The sequence below is a fragment of the Trachymyrmex cornetzi genome, unplaced genomic scaffold, assembly GCF_001594075.2.
Source record: "Trachymyrmex cornetzi isolate Tcor2-1 unplaced genomic scaffold, Tcor1.1 scaffold1732, whole genome shotgun sequence".
NCBI classification, from domain to species: Eukaryota; Metazoa; Arthropoda; class Insecta; order Hymenoptera; family Formicidae; genus Trachymyrmex; species Trachymyrmex cornetzi.
Genome location: NW_017296346.1, coordinates 18,590 through 35,076, shown reverse-complemented (window position 1 = coordinate 35,076; position 16,487 = coordinate 18,590). Strand labels below are relative to the sequence as shown.

Below are 16,487 nucleotides of genomic sequence, written 5' to 3'. Positions count from 1 at the left end.
AAAATGCATTAGGACAATGAGAAACTTTATATAATTTGAGTAAAATGACAGTTAACGAGTCTGAGAATAGTTAAAGGAGCAAGATCCTGTGAGAGAAAGAGAGAGAGAGAAAGAGAGTGAGAGAAAGAGGGATAGAAAGAAAGACAGACGGAAGTGCTTTAAATGGCATGTTAAGAAAATGACATCCGCGAATAAATTTTGCTGAAAAGAAAAAAAAAAGAGGAAAAGAGAGTCCCATGTTCTCCTACATTTCCGAAGCTCTCAGTTTCCTGAGTTGCATGTAGGAACAGGAAAAAAAAGATATATAACATATATATATGAATAACAGAGATGAATTATAACTAATAATGTCAGCTTCGATATGCGCCGAGCATATGTGGAAAATAATTCGACTGTTTTACACGATGCATATGCGAAGTAATCAACATTTGCTTAACGTATTTGTCACGACGAGCGTTTGTAAATCATACGTTTCACGGATACATGTAATATGATTTTATAATCACTCGAGTCTCATAAACGACTTATGATTAGCGTACGAACGCTTACGATTACTTTGCAAAGTACGTTGCAATGCACGATCGCTAATACGATATTCTTTTTTGAAAACGTAAATTTCGAGAATTGACAAAGCCGTTCGTTTTGAACGCGTATATATATAATATACACATGTACACACATAATACATATAACACGTACTAGCGAAGCCGACCTTCTTGAATCTGACGAAATACGAATTTGAGAGTAAAACGCCACTTTACGCTTTTACGTAAAGATAGATGATTTTCTTTCTGAGAAATCGAACTCTTGATATATATATATACATATATATATATATATACCGGATATATAAAACAAATAAAGACACAAATAACGATGTATGCAACGTGATCAGTTGCTGCTGCACTGATATGAGTATGCAACAATATAATAATAACGTGAAATAATTTAATGTAAACGCGAAGCGTAATGCAAAAACGATAAAAAAAAAGAGAATTCAATATTGAATACAACAGAAAGCAGAAATGTTGAAAACAAGGAAAACTCGCATAAAGCATTAACGACGTAAAAAACAGGCGCGTTTTCGCAATTCAGAGCGTAACTGCCTGGCTTTTCGTTGTAATAAGTAGAAAAAAATGGGGCCCACGAAAGTCGTCTATGATAATACCGAGACATACCCATTAAAAGTTATAAATAATCTATCGTATTTTATGAAATAACAATCTATATTGATCTTCGAAACATTGTGTGTTGTGAACAGATAACTAAATAACAGAAAAATTAATTGTACACCAAGTAAATGCTAAACTCTCGATAATCTTGCTGGAATGACAAAAACCATTGTAATGAAGAAACGGTTAAATGAATATCGCACAGAATTCATTTTTTTACGATCCGCGTGTCGCGCGTAACGTACTGCAAAGCACGTTGTCGTGAGATAATACGCTCGATTTTTCGAAGGAAAACGGCTATTTTCGTTTCGTTTCAACGCCATTTTTCTAGCACAGAATATTATACGATATGCTGCCAAGTATAGGGTTCTCATTAACACTTTTAACGTATATTTATCAACAGTTATATCCTTTATTCAGAGAAAAGTCCCGCTTTCTTATATGTATCTTCTGTACGTTCACCTCCTTCTTTTTATATCTTTTAGAGCCTTAGGTTACCTTGCAGGAATCTTAAAACAAAAAAAAAAGAAAAACTCTTTAATTTTCAATAACTTGTTTTAAATGCTAGATTAAAAATAGAAAAGGAAAAAAACATATATTGTATATTTACGTTTCTCATATACTTTAGATGTATACGCAGTGAGACGGGCGTCGTGTTACGCGTATACACGTGTGTTCTTCTTATCTTTTAACTTCTAACTGTAGCCCGTACGAGTAGAATCGAACTTCTCATAGCGATCCGACGTTAAGCATAATAATGAAAATGAAAAAAAAGAGGAACCACCTCTCTGAGTTATGCGCACTTGACAATTATAAATTTTAAGTTTTCCTTAACGTAGTTTTGCTTATATACGTAATATGAAATATAAACTAAAATAACGATAGCGAAACGCAAATGTAATGTAATAAAGTAAAAAAGTAAAAAAAAAAGAGATATCGATGTAGATGAAAAAAAAACGCATGTGGGCCCCGACACACACCTTATATATTCTTATTAAATATTACATAACGTATAACTACGCTATTATTTTTCATAGGGAAGGAAAAGATTACACGCATACGCGCGATAACATGTATACTTGATAATCATTAGTACGTTTGTTTTCCCGTTCTTTTTTTTTTTTTACTTTCTCTTCTTATATCCGAAGGAAGAAAAATATTAAACGACGCGAAAGCGCATGGGATATATATGTGAAAAAGGAAGGAAATATACGCGTATTATTACTATTTACGTGGATGTATTTGTGTGAGAGAGAGTGAACGCCCTTTCGAATTTTTCAACTAACAGTAATAAGATAAATTGCCCTGTGTTCGGAACTGTCGCTTGAGTTGCCGGTTTACGAAGGAAAAAAACGGGAAAGGAAAAAGAGGGCGGAATCCGTTCGTCGATCTGAAAAAAATTGTACATGCGCTCAGCTGTTATTGATGATTATATAATTTGACTTCGGTGGGTCGGTCAGCGTACGTTGCGAGACAACGCGGTGCGTAAACTGTACCTACATTTCGAATCGCCTTTTTTTCAGTGCTATTATCGAGTGGATATTAGAGAAACAGAGAAATAGAGAAACGTAGGATTTCGCGACGAGTATAAAGAGAAAAAAAAGAAAAAAAAAGAGGATCGAATCCCTTAAATAGAATGAAAAGTTTGTCCGCACAGGAAAGAATATTAGATTTATAGCACGTGATCGTTTGTGGTAATTAATTAGCCACCGGTGGATGCCGAGAGTTTGCCAATTCGCACGTAGCCGACCCATCCGCGGTCCTCGCATTTATATAAAACGCAGCTGCATTGATGTATTCTTGTTGGATTATTAATACCATTGTAAACATTGTACTGTTGTAACATGTACCCCATTCATGTCTGGTGTCGAGCAGAGCTGATTCTATGCTTTCGCTAGTTAAAAAAAAAACGAAGAGGGATCGTGTTTCTGAGTAACTATTATTCGTACAACTTCCGTGATCCTACATGGGGGATATTACGTGATTTAACAGAATAAAGAAACGGAGCAAAAGAAGAGAAAGGGTAAAGAGAATCAGTGCTGGCGAGAACACGAGGCAGAACCGCAAAAAAAGATTATCGTAACTCTAAAGACACATTTAAACTACTTTTTAAAAAGCGGATACATATTTGGAGAGTAGCAGGTAAATAATTAATATAAATGTAGTGGCAACTCTATATAATATTACTGCAAAGAGAAAAAAAGAAAAAAAAGATATATACGATGATTATTCGAAGTATAAAATGCGAAACGCACTCTTAATGGATGTTATAACGATTTAGAAATATTTAAATTGCATTATTAATACTTGCTATAAATCTGGCTTTTGGAACGCAAGTGCTTTGCCTGTCTTTCTACCTCAGGAAATTTTCTTTCCTGGAGAGACGGAGAGAGCAGTTGATCCAATTGGCAGATACATTTAAGTTTTCTCCTTTTTTTTCAAGAGCATAATATTTAACCCTTTATTTATCTTCTATAAACGCAACCTCTCACAACACACATACACACGCAAAATTAGAGTATTTAAGATTTGTAGGATCCTCCGTTCAGTTTATAAAGAAGCCATGCGCGACATGTGCGGCTTTTGTAAACGATAACGAACTTTAAATCGAGTCCTGTAAGAAAGCTCTTAGCACGAATAGGGAGATTGAGAGAGGGAGAGAAAGAGGAAGAGTGAGAGAGAGAGAGAGAGAAAGGGAGGGAGGGAGGGAGAAAGAGGAGAGAGAAAGAGAGAAGGGGAAGAGGGAGTTTGGATATGGTTGGCTGATATTTTCGGAAGTTTAATGATTTATTGAAAACGTGTTGTCATGTCTTGAATACAATTAAAAGAATATGAAAAATTACATCCCGAGTAAATACTTTACTTCCTGATCCACTTATATTATTACAATTACACTTACGTTCATTCATGTATTATTTATTTACTTACGATTTTATCCGCTTATAAATGCTCCATACAAAAGAGCGACATGCAAAAACTCGTTAATATGTAAAGCACAAGTCCTTATTTTAATGTGAGATAATTTCATTTTATATATTAATTTCGAATACTCTATGTTGCAACGTGCAAAATGTTCCTAACAGTATTAGCTATTATAAGATAGCTTATTGAAAAGAATATAAAGACAGGAAGTATGAAGAGTTACGTGAAAAGTTGATTGTAATGCTTCATTATAATGTTATTGTTTATATAAGAATTAGTGTTAAATTTAAACATTTAATAAATAAAAAAAGAACCTTATTATCATAAGGCAGTACGATTTATCATTTTATTTTTATTATACTATTATTGAAGAATCACTTATTCAGCTTTCTGAGAGGACTACTAATCCCCTCACTTACTGGATAGACGAAAAGTTTTTTCTTGTACTTTTCTACGTCAATAATATGATGATCTGCAATTTCCTTATTTTGTTCATTGGTTATATATTCCAAAACAAAGTACTGCGCTTTCTTGCGATCCTCTGCAGTATCTACAATTTAAAAAAATTTTAATTCTTTTAGTAATTTAAGTATAATTACTAAATAATTATAATTACGACAAAAAAGATAGAAGATAAAAAATGTCACAAAATCAAAACTAAAAAAAATTACAAATGTAAATTGAACCGATGAATCTAATCAATTAAGAGAAATCCTATTATCGTCAAAGCGGATCTTAGTACTTAAATATTTCGACAAAAAAGTTATTTACTTACTATTTGCTTCCTTCATTGCACTTTCTTTCGGATCAGTTCCTACCACATGCACGCTTAATTTTCTGAAATTACTTCCGTTCAGTGTGTGCTTTGCGGACCATTCTCTTAGTTCGTTGATCTTTATATCTTTTATTGCGAGTACTTCTCTTTCGAGTCTGTCAAACATATATCGCCAATGTGTGATCTCATGCCAGTTTCTGTTAACTTCTTCTTCAAGATCGATATCGGCACATTGCTTTAATTTTCTTAATGCCTCCTTGGCATCATCCAATTCTTCTTCTGAGAATTCTTCCAAAATCTTATTAAACGATTTTAAAAATTCTTCGATCCGCTGGTCCACATGTTCGGTTGTGTATTTATCTGCCTGAGTGTGAACGGTAATAGAATATCCTAAGATTCCGTTGACATCTCTAAGGACGCAGGAGACGTCATAACCAAGTTGTTCCTGAGTTCGCAACCGATTGAATAACGGTTCTTCCATTATCATCTATAAACAAAGTGTGGATGAATGTGATGCAGATAAAATCAATCGCAATCAAAGATGTTATTCATATACTTTTTTTACAAATAAATGAACTGTAAACTGAAGATTCCATGCATTAATAATGTATGAAACTAAGTTATTTAATACTTACGATCATTAGATCGATCAACACCGATAATTCGATCGATGTGACACCGGCTTGATAATAATTTGTTACTACCGAATTTGCATCAATTTTGTTGATATTTTTCAACTTGCAACAGGACGTGCCCACCGGTATCTGAGTGATTCTTATCTGCGGTATCATACTATCAATCAAGCGGTCGCAATTAATTATTTTAACACATTTGCGTACGGTATCATTCGCAGCGTTCTGCGTCATGTTGCCTTGTACGAGGCACTGAATGTACAAATGATTGGTGAAGAATTTCACAAAATCTTGGAATTTTTCAAAATTGATACCACGTAGAGCAGTGTGCATGTCAACATGTGTATAATGGCAGAGTTTCAATATCCATAATCTCATGTCCCTGTACGAAAAAAAATAAAGATTTATATATATATATATGTAAAAAAAAATTGATTAATCGGCAGGAATGTAAGTAATATAATTCATTCTTTCAATTAAATAAGAACTTTATAGTTATTGCTTGATAATTATGCTTAATAACAAATAGCCAGTACCTAACGAGTTTCCCAGGTTTTACAAATGTATTGTAATAGGTTTTAAGTTGTTGCACTTTGACAATTTCAAATAAATCCTTTGTAACAAGAGTTGGATACTCCACCATGTATTTTGCAATAGCCATCAACAAGAGCTGCAATATAAATAAATCATTGATACGTCTCGAAATTATATTTACAATTTCAATACACGCTTTGAACGAATACTTACTGGCAGTTTTTCGTTAAATCCATTCATTTTTATTGTGATACCTTTCTCACTTACACTGATGTTATAGTTAAATCCAGCCGCTATAGCAGGATATAATTCTTCAATCAATAACAATTTTAATACATTGCAGTACATTTCCATGAGAGCTGCACTGAAATGTCATTAATGTGATAGTTTTTTTAATAAACACAGATGATTGTCATAATAAAAATCATAATATTGATAATTACAAGTTATTTGATAATTATAAGATATTAGTATATAGAGTGACAGAGCACTATTGCAATGTAATATTACATTTTACATGCTACTTACTTCTCTGGCGACTGAAGTCCCAGAGGAGAAACAAAATGAAAATTCATATAGCATTCTGGCAAACGAAACTTAGGATCCGGCCGATACCAAATTTCTGACAGAGTATTAGAGCATAATTTTACAGGATATTTCGGAACTTCCGCTGGTAACGGTATTAAAGAAAAATCGCTCGTAAGGAATGTATTCTCTAATGGTAAATGAAATTCTGGCAATGGCTCGATAGATTTCCAGCGTTCGATCCATTCCTTTGGTATCTCAATGTCTGTATACTTGGTTTTGAACCATGGCTCGACTTTATTTAATTCGAGACAGTCAAAATCTTCGTTGAAAATCATGATGTTCACAGTCTCTGGCACTAAATAATCCAAACATTTTTGTATAGCTTCTGGATTATACTCAGAATAAAGCTCGTTTCCAGTTATATAATCGCGCGATGGATAGAAGTGCATACTCTCACACAAATCTTCAACGTAATCCGCTGGGTCTTCCTCATCGGCAAATCTAAAAAGATCTCCACGTATAAGTGGCGTCTCATACATATTTAACATTATTCTCTTTCAATCACATCTGTTTCGCACATCTATTTATTTCTATAATTAATTTACCTAAAATTATTTTCTTCAATCTGATAAATTTCATCGTAAATTCTTTTTTGTGGACCCTCCCTCTTCAATAAATTGATAAAGGAAAATATCGCATCTAGAACTTCCTCCAGATGTTGTTGCCCCTCATAGGAGAGTACTATAGTAATCTTTAATAACACATACATGGAGCTGTGTTCGAAACCGCTTTCAGAGCTACCACTGAATATATCGAGACTCCACATTTTTTTTCGTAGGTAACTAATTAAGGAACCTTTTCCTTCATGCCCAATAATCCATGAGATATATTGGTGTGGTTTACTTTTGTATAAATGAAGTAACGAAGGCATTGTCCATGTTAGTTCCAGCTGTAAAAAAAAAAACAATTTTTACGACTTAATATATTTACTCAGTATAAAAATAACTTTTTCGAATCTATTCAAGTTACGTACTTGGCTAACATCTTTAAAAGGTTTTACTTTATACATTTTTCGGAAAGCGGGAGTATCAAAAGAAATGCCGTCTTTAAATGCGGTAAAATCATCAGGAGGCAGCCCATTACTTGGTACATCAGCAAAGCACGTTATGACATATTTTTCCAACGTATCCAGCGGTAGTCTCGCCTAGAAAAAAAAATATTATGAATTAACTATATTTGATAAATAATTAACAGTTTTCGTCAGTTTTAACGATGTTACCTGTATAGCTAATTTCATTCTGTGAGCGCTGTAATGGCGCTTTCTGAATTTATGTAGTTCTTCGTATAATTTATCGTCATGTATATTATCGCGCAATGTTATTAAATTACCCCAAATAAACTTATTGGCTGGATGATCAGTTCGCGCGAAAGAAGAAAACAGTTGCTCCTTTCTGTTCTCGTCACAAGGTAAGGCCAACTGAAACTCTATATAAGCATGGCATATCAAGACTGCAAGTGGCAGTAACAATATTACGATTATGATTTATATACCGCTTTCTACGGCCTCTCGCTCCCGCGTGATGGCATCTTTCTTCATTAAGGGTTTAATAAAAAATTGAGCAAAACGATCGAGAGCTGACGACAAGTGTTTCTCCTGGATATCGAAGTAAAATGTTGTATGCTCGCAATCCGTTGATGCATTGGTAAAGCCACCACGCTTACTGATAAACGCATCAAAATCGTTTTCCTACAAGACAATACACATTTAGATATAATAATAAATTAATTTTATAGCAAATTCATACATGTATCATGTTTTAATACTTGAGGATATTTTTCAGATCCCATGAAAACCATGTGCTCAAGAAAATGTGCCATGCCTTGAACCTCTATTGGATCGCTGAAACTGCCTACTCCCACACATAGACCACATGCAGCCTGTTAAAAAAATATATATGCACATTACACATTGTATACAGAATGTTAAATAGAGAATTAAACATAATCAATGGAATGATAGGTAAACAATTTTAAATTGAGATATATTTCTAAATGAATCTCTCTCTTCTATATAACTTCTCTTGTAGATAGTAGATAAAACGAAAATTCTTGATAAAATTGATAATATTAAGCCTCGAGGAAATCTTTTCATAATTTTATAGGTTTTTCGACAACAAATTAAATTACAACAAATTTTTTATGATTATATATAATAAATTGGCACCACAGATACACCTAAACTGCAACAATCTTAAAATGTCTTCGTACCTTTTTTTCATCTCTTTTAACTCGTTTAACTGAAGAACCATCTTCTTCATCGTATTCATCGCTTGTGATTGTATCACCTTCATTTTCGTCGTCATCATTTCCTCCATTCTCTTCGCTACTTTCTTCATCCTCAGTTTCATCTTCGGATTCTATATTAATATTCAAAATAACAACCTTTAATGAGATAGTTAGCAGATAATTTTATCACACACACACACACACACACACACACACACACACACACACACACACATACACACACACATACACACAAACACATCTTTTCTCATTATCATTACATACCCTGATAGCAAAATCTTAGCAATTTGTTTGCAAATTGACAATAAACTCAATCAGATTTTAACTACAAAACAATAATTTGTATCCATATTTGACTATGGATTCGTCCTCAAAACTGTTGACATGTTTTGCCAGCAATTGTTGACAAACACCGAGCAGTCTGCTGACATAATCTAACAGCAGATTGCAAACAGAAATCGAACAAGATCTGTCATTTTCATTTAAATCAACCTGGTTTCTTACAAGAAATTTTGTGTACATATATATAAAGAATTATATATAATTATACATAATTTTATATATTTATATATACTGGTGTGAAAACAATCAATACAATTTTATTGCTAAAATATTATTGATTAGCTTCACATTTCAAAGTAAACATGAGACAGTTATAAAATAGTAAGAAAAATATTTGAAGATTCAGAAAGCACACTCCGAAAAAGCTTGGAAATCTCTAGATTTGCATATTCGATTTATATACACAAATTCTTATAGGACTCCTGGATGTTTTCTTCTTATGAGAAGCAAGTTCATCTCATGGCAGGGCCGTATATAAAAAAAAGACAGATTTTGCTCAATTTCTGCTACCAATCTACAGTCAGATTATGTCAACAGATTCTGCTTGGTTTCTGCTGGGACTCTACTGACAGGTTATGCAGCAGACTCTGTTCAGTTTCTGTTATCAATTTGCTGCATGGCATGTCAGCAGGCTTTGTCATAATTTTGAACAGTTTTTTGACAATGTTTGATAGTATAAACTTTATGTACAATTTGTTGTCTTTCTGCAATAAAAAATTGGTAGCAGGCTCTGCTCAAAATTAATCTCCACAAGTTTTGCTATCAGGATACATAACGTCTTATTTTTAAAATTATATTATCAGATATGTCTTACCTTTGTCCTGATCATCTTGATCCTGAGAAGCGCAAGTTTTTGAATGTATATCGGATATTAACAAAGCTGTTAAACCATTTGGTAATTTGATGACTCTGTATTAGGAAGACAAAACACACAATAATAATACAACAAATCAATAACAAAGTTTATCATATAAACCTAACCCTTTCTTATAAAACGTAACGTTTCTCTAAAAAAAATTACCATTAAATAATGTTCCTCATTTCTATTTCAACCGAAAAAATGCTTAATTCAATCGAAGGAATACCTGACTCTGCCTTACCTGTATTCTTTCTTATCGTTCTCCGATTTGATGGGCGTCTCCAAATATTCGACTTGATAACGCTCATCGTCACCGGTCGTATGCTCCACCTCTGGCATTATATTGACGCAGGGGAAATCAGAATGGCAATTAGGTCGGTCGGTAGAATACAATCCAATCGGAAAACTCACAATGGGATTATGAATCGTTTTTAACTTCCTTTTCTGTAGACTCTGCACAATTTTTCTTAACAGTCTAACCGACACATATCTACATACGCGTCTGACAATGGTCAGTCGTTGTTGAAAAAAATAGAGAGCACGTGTCATACGCGCTCGGCGCTCCTGCACGGTCTATAACAAGCCTGAACATTATCGATATTCAGGTTTCTCATCTTTTTCTACGTTTCTAGGGAATTTCAGTATACTCATTTAAGTTGCCTATTCATTCAAAATTGTATTTCGTAATTTAAATAAAAATATCGTTTATAAAATTACAAAATGATAGATTTTACTCCGCGGTATCTGTTATTATGTTAGCAGATTTCTTTCGACATTCTGTCGATAAAATGTAAGACGCTACTTTTTAAATTAATTTTCTAATTGTTTGACAAATTGCTCGCTTATACTGTTCTAATATTTGACTTGTTGAATTATTAATAATATTAATAAATATTATCCCAAAATATCATCGTTAAGCAATAGTTAAAGATGCATTATTAAATAAATTCTCAGTTGAAAATAATACTATATATAAATAATTTGCTAACTTATAAGCATGAGTGGAAAAGAATAATAATGTAAATAAAATGGCCGCCATTTTTTATTATAAAAGTAAACATGTTATTACAAGTGTCAATTAATTAATAATAAAAGTATTACAATAATAATAAACATTAAATATAATTGAAATATATATAATTATAATATTGTACGATTATGCAATATTTTACGTTATAATATAACGATTTTAATTACTATATATATTATATATATATACTAATTAAAATATTCAAAAATGAATAATTAATATTAATAACGTAAAATAATGCTTCGTATTTATTGTAAATAAAAAATATGAATATATTATTAGCATCAAATAATTAATAATAAATATTTTAATTGTATTAAAAACAAATAATAATATTTATTATGTCACAATATTATAGTTAATTCTAATTATTCTAAAATTAGTAATTAATCTTAATATTAATAGTATAAAATATAATGTCGTAATATATCATAAATCACAATAATATATGCGACCATATCGTAAATATTAAAAATATTAATCCTAAATTATGTTCTAAGACATTATATATGTTAGTACAATAACTTATATTGCCATTTATATTAATAGAGAAAAAATGAGAAATTAGATAATTTACATAAAAATAGTTTATATAAAACTATTTTGATTTTCTGTTGTGCTAAAACAATTCTAGTTCTGATTGTTTAGAACCATTTATGTATCAAAGCAATCTCAGACGCTCTGCTGGTGCGTCTGTTCAAAATTTATTATGTGATCATGTAATTGGATAAATATCACTAAAAAATACCTATAATATTACAAAATTAAGAAAATTTCACAAAAAAATGTTTGATATTAATAGATGAAGTCATCAAATATCAGAGAAAAATTTTTTAATAAGATATTGAATAAAAAAATAAATTAAACATTTTCTATCAAATATATCAAAACAAATCAGCAGGATTTAAACAATATAAATAACGACAAAAGCTAGTACTATTTTAAAACTTACACCACTCTACTAATACTGTTCTTTAAAAATTATAATTCATTATTATTCCAAGATCGAGTATATAACATAGAAGATACTAACAATCAGTGTACTAGAGATAAATATTAATAACATAACAATTAAATACTGCATAACAATTAAATACTGCATTTGAACTACATATGATACAGATTTTATGAAACGTACTGTAAGGCTAAATATACGTATCATCATATTAATCCTAGAAATAAGCCTCGTTCCATAATTCACCGTATATTTAGACAATAAACATGAATATAACGTTATAACAATGGCAGCAAGTATTAGAATATCATTATTCGTCATTTCCAGTGTTTTAGATATTCTTATGATGGCCACATGCATAAATATAATTTGCTGCTCCATTCTGTCCATAGTTTTTTTCGAAATATCGTATGTCTGAAAATGATAGTTTCTATTATACATGAGTATATTTTTTGTATATATATATACATAAGTACGTATGTACCTATCCACAAATTTCTTTTATATTGTATTGTATTTCTTTTCACTTATCCATACAAAACACAAAAAAAATTAGCGCAATTAGAAGTTAGTAAATATGTATATGTATATACAGGGCGTCTCACAATTCACCCGACAACGTACGTGGGCAGGTAGAGTGGACTTAGTCGAAAAGTCTTGTATCATTTTGCAATATTCGCAATAGGTAACAAGATATTAATTACTAAAAATTGCCGAATATTGGTTTTCAATAATTATTATCTCAAATACTATGAATTTTACAAAAAAACTGCAAGAAACAAAAATTATTTATTTTATTCTCATAGAACTCTAAGAATTTTTTTAGAACTTTTTATCAACTTTTTAATACTGCATTTTCTTATTTTGACCAACGTGAAAGAATACGGTATTAAAAAATTCTGAAAAAATTCTGAGATCTTCATGACAAGAAAAAATAAACAATTTTTTTCTCTTACAGTTTTTGAGAAAACAATTATTGAAGACCAATATTCGGCAATTTTTAGTTGTAATTAATATATTGTTAACTATTGCTAAAATTGGAAAATGATAGAGGACTTTTCGATTCAGTCCGCTCTACTTGGCCACAAACGTTGTCGGATAAATTACGGGACATCCTGTATATATACACATCGGAATAACACACATATATATATTACTTTGCGTGTGGCATTAATAATTCTGTGTGAACACTATATGTAATAAAATTTACCTCTTCTTTGACACTTTTATTTGCTGGTATTTCCGGTTTTTCTGTATTACGCATAACGTTTCCCTTCGAATCACTTGACATAATTTTCTGTATCTAAAACCAATTATTTCGATGAATTATCATCGATAATAATGATTCAATTTTATTTTATAAGATTGTAACGTAATTCTAATATAATATAATCTCTCCTTAACATAATTAAATTAAAATACTATATATGTCTATGATATATGTATACATGCATAAAGCATTTGAAGGAAATAAATAATTTTAACAAAATGATTTAAAAATAAGTATATTGGATTATATTGTGTGTGTGTGTGTGTGTGTGTGTGGACACGCGTAATGCGGTACATTTATGTATCTATCCACAGCTTTCTACTATATTGTACCGTATTCCCTTCTACTGTGTTTTCACTCATCCACACAAAATGCAAAACAAAAATAAGCAAAATTAGAAATTAATAAATATGTATATGTACATACAGGGCATAATTCACCCGACAACGTTCGTGGGCAGGTAAAGTGGACTAAAGTGAGTCAAAAAGTGCTGTATCATTCTGCAATTTTCGCAAAAGTTAACGAAATATTAATTACTAAAAATTGCCGAATATTGGTCTTCAATAACTTTTATTTCAAATACTATCAACTTTACAAAAAAACTGCAAGACACAAAAATTGTTTATTTTCTTCTCATAGAACTCTAAGAATTTTTTAAGGACTTTTTATTAACTTTTTAGTACTGCATTTTCTTATTTTGACCAACATGAGAGAATACGGTATTAAGAAATTCCGAAAAAATTCTCAGAACTTTATGAGAAGAAAATAAACAATTTTTTTTCTCTTACAGATTTTGAGAAAACTATTATTGAAGACCAATATTCGGCAATTTTTAGTAATTAATATCTTGTTTACTATTGCGAAAATTGGAAAATGGTAGAGGACTTTTCGACTCAGTCCGCTCTATCTGCCCACAAACGTTGTCGGATAAATTACGGGACATCCTATACATATATACACATGGGAACAACATACATACATATATTATTTTTGCGTATAGCGTCAATAATTCTGTGTGAATAGTATACGTAATAAAATTTACCTCTTCTATGGCACTTTCATTTATTGGTATTTCCGGTTTTTCTGTATTACGCATAACGTTTTCCTTCGGATAATCACTTGACATAATTTTCTGTATCTAAAACCAATTATTTCGATGAATTATCATCGATAATAATGATTCAATTTTATTTTATAAGATTGTAACGTAATTCTAATATAATATAATCTCTCCTTAACATAATTAAATTAAAATACTATATATGTCTATGATATATGTATACATGCATAAAGCATTTGAAGGAAATAAATAATTTTAACAAAATGATTTAAAAATAAGTATATTGGATTTCTAAAATATACCTTTTCCTGTCGTATTTTTCGACTGAATAACTTAAACCGAATAGTTCTTATTATTAGTTCTTCCTTAACATATGTTACGAATTTACTTAAAATCTGAAACAAGTTATTTTCGTATTAATAGGGAGATTATTATTGAAAGTAAGAAATGTAAAAAACAAGCAAGATAAAGAACAAATACTATATATGTTAGCAAGATCTAATAGCATGATGAAGTTAATCGGATAATCTTGAAAAAAGAAATTAATTGGACCAAACTGATCAATGTTCTGATCGCACGTCTGTTAGCACATGCCGATATTTTTTTATTGGATAAGATATATTAAGTATATCTTGTTACGAATAGTTACTCTCAAACTATTAAAAAGGCCTCACAAACTATTAACCTCACAAACTATTAAAAAGGCTCTGTATAATAAGAAGTAGAGTATATAATTTACCCTGTTTTTTTGCTTTTCAATATTTCCATGATTAAGAATAACAGTTAATGCTGCAAACACATTGACTTCTCTACAGAAAAAAAAAAAGTGTATATAATCCAATAAGTAGCACAGCAGCGTCTGCAAAGCGCTAAAAAACATTTATACACTTTTTTAGCGCTTTATTAACGCTTGGCGCTGTGTGTTACTTGGAAATGTGTTACGAATATTTTTAATATATATTTATCATACATATATTAATATAAACGTTTTAGAAATTTATAATATAATTTTGAAAAGAGTTTTATCATACCTGGGTTTTATTTTTTCGAAATTCTCCAATATATATTTCAATATTTCAATGTTCTTTGCATGCTTTGCGATAATACGAAGGAAAATATTAACACGATCATTAATTTCTAGTGACATATTTTCTGTTATCTTATTTAAATATATTTGAATAATATTAGGATTTTCAGAGCAGGTCAAGTATTCTAAAATTTGTATATCATGATCCCTTTTAAATATATCCATCATTTTCATCCAAGTAGAACCGTTTGCTTTTATCAAACCATTACAGAATGTCCATTCTTTCCACCATGGTAAAATTCTACAACGTGTAAGAAACATAATAAATAACTAATCTTGTATCAGACTTATTAAGTGCATCATATTAGAAAAAAATGTATGACTTAAAAATTATTAGAAATATTTCCCATATATACATATATAGGGTAACTTCGGTATATACGCCGCATCTATCAAAAGTTTAATTTATTAAGTATTATTTACTATGTTTATAGTAAATGAACTATATCAGTAAAAACTTTGTACTGTCTCGTCCTACGAAAAAAATATTAGAAATCCGAAATATTTATTTTTCATATGAAAAAATAAACTTTTTGAAACCTTTGCATTCTTGCCGTATATCTCATAGGAGTGGGATATATGGCTATTTACAGAGGAAGGGAGGTATGTATGGTTCACGAAAATTTTACAAATAATGCATATAAATAAGATGTGTAATGACACAATAACTTACAAAATGTGTTTATAAAGTATTATTAAGAAATATTAAGAATGGTAAATATATATATGAAGTAATAAATAATAATTACAATCGTCCTACGTATACAAGTGTTATGACATGAGGTACATATTTCATGTAATGCATTTATTGCATTTAGTACACTGAATCCAATCTGCGCACTTTATATGCTTTGTACATAAATCCCGTTCGCTAAAAATGGCGTATATAACAGGTAGAATATACAAGATAACAATCTAAACAAAGAATACGAAAGCAAAGGATTTGTACAGAGTAGTTGCGAGAAAGTTATACCCACTCCTATTTTTCTGATTTCTGAGGCGTCAATCCCAGCG

At 30.8% G+C, this 16,487-nt stretch overlaps 2 protein-coding genes across 3 annotated transcripts in view; both read right to left on the bottom strand.

Annotated features, from left to right (window-relative positions):
• Positions 1 to 3,603: 3,603 nt before the first annotated feature.
• The window catches only part of LOC108759223 (nardilysin), a 21,434-nt gene continuing 8,550 nt past the window's right edge, over positions 3,604 to 16,487 (bottom strand). The window contains exons 2-15 of one of the 2 annotated variants that reach the window (XM_018504555.1): positions 10,313 to 10,516; positions 10,027 to 10,121; positions 8,832 to 8,980; positions 8,388 to 8,501; positions 8,115 to 8,310; positions 7,843 to 8,048; positions 7,597 to 7,767; positions 7,169 to 7,512; positions 6,564 to 7,064; positions 6,249 to 6,399; positions 6,038 to 6,171; positions 5,505 to 5,883; positions 4,870 to 5,356; positions 3,604 to 4,644 (exon numbers count right to left, since the gene is read on the bottom strand). In XM_018504555.1, the coding sequence (XP_018360057.1) occupies positions 4,469 to 4,644; positions 4,870 to 5,356; positions 5,505 to 5,883; positions 6,038 to 6,171; positions 6,249 to 6,399; positions 6,564 to 7,064; positions 7,169 to 7,512; positions 7,597 to 7,767; positions 7,843 to 8,048; positions 8,115 to 8,310; positions 8,388 to 8,501; positions 8,832 to 8,980; positions 10,027 to 10,121; positions 10,313 to 10,410 (3,201 nt within the window). In that variant the 5' untranslated portion in view covers positions 10,411 to 10,516 and the 3' untranslated portion in view covers positions 3,604 to 4,468. Of the gene's footprint in view, positions 4,645 to 4,869; positions 5,357 to 5,504; positions 5,884 to 6,037; positions 6,172 to 6,248; positions 6,400 to 6,563; positions 7,065 to 7,168; positions 7,513 to 7,596; positions 7,768 to 7,842; positions 8,049 to 8,114; positions 8,311 to 8,387; positions 8,502 to 8,831; positions 8,981 to 10,026; positions 10,122 to 10,312; positions 10,641 to 16,487 lie in introns of those variants that run through there. The other variant, XM_018504554.1, reaches the window with a different exon arrangement.
• The window catches only part of LOC108759195 (aminopeptidase N-like), a 9,856-nt gene continuing 6,528 nt past the window's right edge, over positions 13,160 to 16,487 (bottom strand). Inside the window, exons 9-13 of the mRNA XM_018504515.1 lie at positions 15,418 to 15,714; positions 15,126 to 15,195; positions 14,369 to 14,464; positions 13,267 to 13,359; positions 13,160 to 13,171 (exon numbers count right to left, since the gene is read on the bottom strand). Coding sequence (XP_018360017.1) covers positions 13,160 to 13,171; positions 13,267 to 13,359; positions 14,369 to 14,464; positions 15,126 to 15,195; positions 15,418 to 15,714 — 568 coding nt within the window. The remainder of the gene's footprint in view (positions 13,172 to 13,266; positions 13,360 to 14,368; positions 14,465 to 15,125; positions 15,196 to 15,417; positions 15,715 to 16,487) is intronic.